Source organism: Buceros rhinoceros, unplaced genomic scaffold (assembly GCF_000710305.1).
Source record: "Buceros rhinoceros silvestris isolate BGI_N320 unplaced genomic scaffold, ASM71030v1 scaffold16668, whole genome shotgun sequence".
Lineage (NCBI taxonomy): Eukaryota > Metazoa > Chordata > Aves > Bucerotiformes > Bucerotidae > Buceros > Buceros rhinoceros.
Genome location: NW_010427574.1, coordinates 1 through 8,845, shown reverse-complemented (window position 1 = coordinate 8,845; position 8,845 = coordinate 1). Strand labels below are relative to the sequence as shown.

General features: G+C 41.5%; 1 protein-coding gene across 1 annotated transcript; it reads right to left on the bottom strand.

The window, feature by feature from the left end:
- Window positions 1-209: 209 nt before the first annotated feature.
- Window positions 210-8,312, bottom strand: CHEK2 (checkpoint kinase 2; the record flags this gene model as incomplete). The annotated part of the gene is made up of 11 exons (XM_010141959.1): window positions 8,063-8,312; window positions 7,412-7,536; window positions 6,988-7,135; window positions 6,387-6,477; window positions 5,346-5,454; window positions 4,113-4,166; window positions 3,283-3,344; window positions 2,792-2,891; window positions 1,048-1,134; window positions 538-701; window positions 210-341 (listed from the first exon to the last, which is right to left on the bottom strand). Coding segments are annotated over exons 1-11 (1,322 nt in total), but the record flags the coding sequence as incomplete, so codon positions are not given.
- Between the last annotated feature and the right edge of the window lie 533 nt (window positions 8,313-8,845).

Below are 8,845 nucleotides of genomic sequence, written 5' to 3'. Positions count from 1 at the left end.
AATAAAATTATTAAATATTATTAAATAAAGAAATCTTTTCAGTGAAAATGTATCTGTTCTTCCTAATGCTTCAACTTTCAACTTAAAAAGTATTCTTAAGACACTTCTTCAAAAACTAAACATAACAACATGCAATATGCCATTCAGCTGCAAGGACGGTAAAGGAAAACGGTAACTACAAGAAAAGAGCGAGATATTCTGCTACCCACTGTGATGGAGTCATACCCGTGTCTGACACGTGCTTCCATTCTTTTGGAATGAATGTGTATTCTCCGCGAGTGATCTGATCTTTCAGAGACAGCTGAGCATGTTGCTCATTGAACGGTGGATATCCACACAAGCTACAGAAAAGAGCAGAACAAGTCAAGTAACTCAGATTTTGTCGTAATGAGTGAAACTCTAAAATCACACACTAAAGCACCTGCCATCACAGCATCTTTCACACAATTTCACTTCCTAGTAAGGATTCGGACGTTGCCAAGTCTCAAGCCATGCCTGTCAATGCCCAGTGAAGGTCACGTCTACACGGCATCTTACCATACAAACAGAATAACTCCTAAGCTCCAGCAGTCCACAGCTCGGCTGTATCCAGCAGTCCCCAGCGAGTTGAGAACCTCGGGAGCAAGGTATGTGGGAGTGCCACATAACGTTTTCATGAGAGAAGTTTCCCCAAGAATCTTGGATTGTCCAAAATCTGTAATCTTGTTTTCGAAATGGTAACCGTATTACATTAGGATTGATCGCAGTAGAACATAACATACTGTCAATAGACATCAGGAGGGATTCAGTTTCTTCCTTCCAAGTCAGTTGCAGTAAATGACTATGAACAAAATTTACCCCAAACACTGTTAAGTATTCAGTAAACAACAACTGAGAACAGGAGAGGAGGAGCAGGGAGAAATACGACAGAGGATTACACTTTACAGTAGCAAGAAGTACTCTCAGATTTGGATGTTAATGGTCAACCACAGAGTGAAGGATTTGTAGCTTATTAAAAGACATTACTTGAATTTCTAAATTAACAAGGAGAAATATAAGTTTCCTGACCTTGATAAGACATGTCTCTTCAGAAGATGAAAGTAGCACATTCTCTGGCTTTAGATCTCGGTGTATAATTCCGTTGTCATGAAGATACTAGATATATACAGATACACAATCAGTGAAACACAATTACCTTTTTTAAATGTAAGCTTTCCAATTTTTCCTATAGCAATGGCAGGCTAAGTGACGTGGTTGTGCGAGAGGCATGCATGCATTTAAAATGACACAGCTTGTGACTCTCCCTTCTTAAAGAAAACAAAAAACAACTAACCACCAAACAAAAAAACCACCTTAGAAACCATTCTGCTTCAAATGTCAGATCTCCACGCACGCACGGCCAGCAGACCTGGCAAGGCATTCCCCTCCTCCCGCTCACTGGAAGGACGTGCTGCGTTCCTCAGTAAAAGCAACAGAACTAAAGAAGAACAAAGTTCCATGTTGCCTTTGTAGGAATTCTGGTTTTCCATCTCTTTCTCCTTTCTTTTAATCATTATTCTTGTATGATCATACCCTCTTAATTACAAGTCCACGTTTCAGGTTGCAAAGACAGTTAAGTTCACCACGCCATGACCGTCTTCACGCTGGTGAGTAACAGATTAAAAACCACCTCCGCTGGTAAAGAGTTGGAGGCTGAAAAAGGGTTCGAACACCTGGTGATATAACTAGGAAAACTGAGTAAGGAGGAGATATAAAATCAACGTCAAGTTAAATATATGAGGGATTTTGAAAAAAGTTACTTCCTTGAGGCAAGTGCACAATTGTTCCCTCTCCGTAGTTGTGGAGTCTACTATCCAGTTTTCTATTGGCTCCGAATCCGAGAGCAGCCTTCTAGCTCCATCGGAGCAACGTTTGGCAGCAAGAATCAAAGTTCAGCCATAAATGACTGGTATATTAAGAAACAGTGAAGTCAGAGTCAAAACCAAGAGCCACACTGATCCTACCTAGGAGTACTCGTGCTGTCTTCACACGTACACTGACGGGAAGCTTGTCTTTACTGCATCTGAAGACACGGTATCATCATTAAGTATAAGGTAATGACACCACTTTTATTATATGAGTGGCTGTCCCAAAAAAGGGAACTGGGGAAAAATACAGTAGTTTACTAACTAATGAGGAAAATATATCTAGGTTTATTACTTATTACTACCTACTTCAGAATAACTACTAAGTTAAGTTTATGGGTTTGGCACTCACAAGATACTAAAATTCAGTCAAAATAAAAAATAATTTATCTGAAAGCATATTCAGGTCCAGACAATTAATTAAGTCTGATGTGGGAAACATTCTTGCAGAAGTTACTAATGAAAAATGCTTACCATTTCATGAATTGAGAAAAAAAATTATCTAAACCCTCAATATTCGGTATTTGAGATCGATTAACATAGTCTTAATCTGTTGTCTCCTGAACTATGCTACTATGCTGAGTGCACAGTAAAGCACCTGATCGCTCATTTTTTGGAAGGCTACTACACCGATGACTCTTTGCCCACACACTACCAGAATTCTCACAGGATAATCCTGCCATCAGTGACCGCAGGCTGCATTCCTACTTTAGCTGCTGATTTTAACAACCAGGAGCACTGGCATGCTCTTCAGCTGCGCTGAGGTAAAGAATCTTGTTAAACCAACTTCGGAGCACTGGGCCAATTGCTCGCACAGGTTTCAGAACTGACAAATGACAGAAAAATTAATCTGATTGACATTCATACGCATAATTGTATTTTCCTTGGTAGAATTCGCAATTATGTACCTTTACAGCCAGCAGCATCTGATAAAAATACAACTTGCAGGTAGCTTCTTTCATCTTGATTGGCCTTGACACTCTGTCATACAATTCTCCTCCTTCCATCCTAAAACAAACGCAGGTAACAAGTCAATATATCACTTCCAAAAGATTAATCTCATTACACGGCACACGCGCTGCTGAACGAGGCCGAATCTGCTAAGTCTTCAGTGGGAGCCGTTACGAGATTTTTGATCAGCCTCCTCTTACAAGCTCAAAATGAAAAACGTAGCAGCAATCCACAACAGCAGCACGGTGGGCAACTACCCAGGCACTAAGTGCCTTCAAGGCACAGAAGGATTACTCTCCTGGTTACCCTGTTCATGATTTTACAGCAGTACCAGAGAGCAGTGTGGGCCAGCAAAAGAAAACCAAACCAAACCCAACCCCAGAGTTCAGAGCTACGGAGCACATTCTCTGGCTATGGGGAAGCATTTACTTTCAAAGAAGTTACTTACAGTTCCAAAACAATGTAGTAATCGTCTGCTTCAAAGAAGTTTTTTATCTTGATTAAGCAAGGCTAATAAAAAAGGGAACACGCAAAAAAGCAGAATCAGTTGTAAAAATTAACATTATCAACAGTTTATCATCCGAAAGTTCCTATTTCACTGATTTCAACCACGACAGTTAAACTAACCATGAACACCACAGACTAGCACTCCAGGCTTTGGCAAACACTTAATATCCAAGTCTGTTGTTTTTGTCTCCGAACCTCCAGACCCAGAAACATTCAGCTCTTGTGGAGACAGCTCAGCTAGTATCCTTCCTTCTCCCAGATGCAAGCTACCACACCCTCGGTATTTTCTTTACACGCGATAGTACCTCGGGCAGCCAGAAAAAGTTCATTAAGCTATCCAAACCGTCTGCTTAGACATAAGCAACAGAAACGTCTTTCATGGGGCAGGGGAGGATGCAGGCAAAAGAGGGGACACAAACTCAAACTACAGCCGCTGGAGTCTAATCTTTGTATTTGGTGATCTGGAGGTATCTACAAAAACACACATCAAGGAAAGATTTCTACAACAGTGGGTCAGGTTGAAACTTCTCCTGTTAAGTTTTTTCTCAAATCTACATCTCAGTTATTCGAGGTTTTAAAACCCCAAATCTGTGAGGACATAGTATACTTAAAAGACGTGTGCAACAAGCTTATTTACAAGAAAAATTAAATGCATCCTTTAACACATTTTCTAAGCAGAAGAAATTGATCTATACTTAACACACTAAGGTCACTGAACTACAGAAGTACAGCAGGCAGCACAAAGGAATAAAAATGTACAGAAACACTCACGTGATCTACTTTCTTCAAAATTTCAATTTCTGTATTGATATTAAAAGCTGGGTTCTGTTAAAAGAATCAAATATCATACTGAGTAAGACAGTGCTGTTCTGGAATAAGACACATAAGAAATAAGAGACAGTACCAGAAGAGTCATCGTTTCGTGTCCCTTGCTACTTCACGTGATCGTAAATAGTCTTTTCCCATAAGCTGATCAAGTGACTTCAGCAAATGAAATGAACAGCCTGCTCTCACTACCTGTAGCAAGATACTGCTCCAGACACGTCATTTCACTGCAGATTAGAAACCTCCACCTAATTTCCAAACTACAAAACAAAATTAAAAAAGAAAATCTTGGTGAGGATATATTGGTATTGTCCTTTCAACACTTTTCCTCCCTCCAAGATGCTTTCCGTAAGGGCTAGCTCTAAAATGAAACGTTAACTCTCTCCTAGTCTGTATTTTGCAAGATAACATACACAGAATCTTTTAATCCGTGTCTTAGGCTCAACTCATGAAACCAACCCAGCAGGTTTTTTTCACTCTTCTTCCACTTCAGATCAATCCCCTTTGAACACCCGAGATCAAATCTGCACACAGCGCTCCAGACGCAGCTGTGTCCGTTTTGTAGAGGCATTTCTTAGTGATTATAACTCATAACAGCACCCCTTCCTCTGCCAGCTACCTTTCCACTTCAGAATTTTTATCTTTACAGAAGTATTTTCCAGGTCAAGTGCTGGTTTCCTGTACAGCACCTGAGGAAACACTTCGACAGTTTGAATGGATTCTGTATACGGTATCTGTGCGCTGAAGTCCATTTTCTCTTCAAAGAAATTAAGAAGGTTTGTCTAACTTGGTTTAACGTTAGTAAATGCACAACAGACAACTTACATGACTCCTCCTTCTATGCAATTTTGCCTCTGTATACTGTATACAAAATTAGAGCAATAGATATAAAGTTGCTTGGATCTCTTTCTTGTGTTGGACTAAAGCCACTTGGCTTGTTCTTCAAATTCAGGTCTAATAAACATAATGAAATGTGGCCGAAGAATAAAAGGAAGCATTTTCTACAGAATTCTACAGGTTCTCTAAGATCAAAAGGCATTTTGAAAATACATACAGAAGATATTCAGTGAGAAAATCATCGTTAGTTGGAGAGAGCTGGGGAGTCAGAGGTCACCAGATGCTGCAGAACCCCTGCAAGATGGCCAAAAGACAGACAGACAGACAAGCAGAAATACTCACTGCCTCTCTCACACCGCTCGCCATAAACTTCCGTTTATTGATGATCTTCACTGCGACTTTGTTACAAGTGCTCTTCTCAAACGCCAGTTTGACTTCGCCACAGGCACCGCTAACACAGAAGCACAGCCACGTTAGTGCTTACAAGTATTTCCCCACTATTCCTCGCGCTCCGAGGCTGCTGCTTTCCAGCACTCTGAGCGTGGCACCGGCCTGAACCTTCTCGGAAAGCATTCAGTAGTTAGGAAGTCTATTCAAATAGCAAGTGATCTCTAGGGCCACCCATTCAAAAACGCAGGAGTAAATATCTAGAGCGACTCATCTGTTTGTTCAAAGGGAACAGCGAACACGAAGGACACGCTCCGTCACCATTCCCACCACACAAGTGTTTTTGAGAGAAGAACCTAGTGAAGGGCTCTCTCAACACGGGACTCCTCAAATCCGAAGAACGGGTCTGACAATACTCTTACTTTTACAAAGCAGCAATTACGTTATAGAAAGAAATCCCTGTATTTTGCACTCGGATTTGTTTCCAGTTGACCATTCTTCTCCAAATTCTTCACTGACCATCTTTTTCCAAAAGATAAAAAAAAGTGCCCCCACTTAAGACAGCCTCTCTCCTTTTTCCTGAAAACAGTTCTTTCCCCTTCCTCCAAAGGCCTCAGGACTGATATTGTAGAACGCTATATTCTGATGTAAAGCTCTTCCCTGTACCTCCAATAACACTGTGAATTAATATTCAAAATTTAAGAACTTGCTAAGAATCTACAGATTTCATTGTCTTCTGGAGAAAAAAAAAAACCAACAAACCACAAAACTGGGTTTCACAATTGCCGGTAGGTTACAAAACCCAAGCCGATTACAGGAATAAAGCCAAAATTCCTGTTTAAAGAACAGGTTCAACTCCGCTGTTACCATTCTTTTTTTTACAAAAAACCCAACAAACAAACAACAGCTCGATTAACACCGGTAATAATTCCAACACGAGGTGCTGAAAACGGTATCAAAATTAGCGCTTAATACTGTGGGAAGAAGGATGCTTACCTTCCCAAAGTCTTTGACATGATGTATTTCTCTCTGAACTCTCTAGGAAACACCAGCTGGTCATCCACCGTAAGATCAGAAAACACAAACACTAGGAATATGAGTGGAGATAATCTTCCTGTTATTAACTTCAACATTTTGTGTTTCCTAAGCTTTTATAGACAACAATGTAACTAAGCAAATGCTGCCTGCTGGAAGAAAATCACACACATACTATTGCTTCATTATTATGCAGTATCTGGCAAGCACCTGGGGGTTTTCATCCGCCCTTGAACAGTCTGTTTCCCCTGTTTCTTCGGCCACACACACAGAGATACTGAAGCACAAAAGTGTTTCAAAAATAGGAAAACCAAGAGAAAAGTTTCTACTCTAGTAAAGTGGTTCCTGATGCACTTTCTTTTACATTTTCTTTTTTTGGTTTTCTTCTAGGGTTGAGGTGGATATGGGTAATTTTTATGCAGGTTCTAAAACATCAGTTCACAGCTGTATTTTAACAGCACTCATGGAGAAGCTCAGCTTGCAAGAAACATACTCAAATTACTGCAAAAACGACCTCTTGATCGAGACACGAAGAACCTACTTGTATCACAGTACATCTGACCTTTATTAGCCTGTACAGACAGCGCGATTTCCGAGTTGTGAGTCAGTGGAAGCCTCTTCCCTTTTCCCACGAGCTCTCTATTAACAAAAGTTCCATTGGCACTGTGGTCTTCAATGTAGGCAACGTAGGAATTCTTCGGACCCATTTCCTCAAAGAGAAAAAAAAATAAAGGGAAAGGTAACAGTGGGGGAAAATGACTTTACTGTGAAGGCAGACTACGGACATTTACTATTGTTGGCTCAGGAAATCAGACTGCCGAGGTTAGTTCACAAACCGTGTTAATGGGGCATTGCCAAGAGTCTTGTTAAAGGAGTCAGCGCTGAAGGTACTTAAACCTCGATTTCTTTAGGATCCACCTCTGCCAAAGTCAATCTTTTTCAGTTATGCAAGACAGAAAAAGACAGTTCACCTTTTTAGCACCTACCCTGAAAATTCGGAAATGCTTCTTGCTATAGTTTTGGTAGAAGCCCGTCTCAGACAATCCCAGCTTAGAAAAACTATAATCACAGCTTTTGTCTCTTCCAAACCAGTACTCATCATTCACGCAGTCTGTGGTGGGGGCAGGGGGAAGCAGAGAGAACACAAAATTGCAGGAAGTTATTAACTCTGGGACTAGTGAGTGACGCCAAATGACAGCGAGTAGGATAACGACAAGGTTCTTCCTACACAGTCGAGTTTGTCTTAATTCAGACAGGCACCATGCACTGTCATACCCTGTACAACACTTCAATAATTTCACCCTCTTTATTAATAGTAGAGTTTTCAGTTCACCTTCAGCAGTATGGAGAAACTCATATAAACAAAAAAAAATATGACATGGAAAAATGAAGCAAGTAAGCAAGAACACGTACACTCCAGGATTCCTCTGAGTCTATGGAAGCTGTTGGCCTGGCTGCTCCGTCTGAACACTGGCATGTGGTGCAGAATAAAACATGACTGCAGAAGCTGCAAGCTTGTACTGAAATTTGCTTGTACTTAATTTGGAAGTGAAAAGATGCTGCTGCCTACCAAGCTGTTCAAAACTGTCCTGAGGTACCTCAGGTGAGCAAAGAGGACTGTTACAGTACGCACATACCACAGTTGCTGAAGCCTTTTCCCAGTGCAAAGAGTCGACCCCAAGGCTGAGGAACAAGCTCTTCAGATTCCTGGTCCTCAGGGATCGGCAGAAGCTCCTGAGTGGGAACAGTGTCCAAAGAACTGAGCGTCCCAGAACTTGAGGAAGACTGGCTAGTACTCTGTGACCCGCTGGAAGAGGAACCGGTACCACCCTGTGACTGCTGGGCACCTTGAGACTGCTGCGCTTCACTTCCAGTCTCTCGAGACATGATGGCTTCAAAGGCAACATTTAAAAAAAAATTACTACAGCAAAGTAAAACTGACAAACATTCACATCCCATACTGTTAACCTCCAAGTCTATTCCCAGTCTTCAAAGAAGTAAAACTTTCAACCAAAGGACGCACGAGTGGATTATACGTAAACCCCCAAGAATTTTGCAGACCGTGATGGTTTCCCCTTTAAAAAAACCTCCCTCTACTGGTTCTAAGGCAACAGGTCAATCTTATTCCCAGATTTTTACTTGAGCTCCTCAGCGCTCACACTTTACTTCACAAAGGCATGTGCAGCGCTCTCTGACAAAGCATCCCCACACAAAGCAGAAACCACTGCAGCTCCCCAAACACGAGGCGGAAAAACCGAAAAAGGAAAAACAAGAACTATAAAATGAAGTATGTTTTCTTGCCCCTGAGGGACTCCCCGCGCCTTCCTGTCGCTCTCCCCGGGTTTACCGGGGCACCGTGGCTTTCAGGCGGGCTGCCATCCAGCTCCAGTCCAGCCTGCTTCAGACCCGCTTACGAGCCA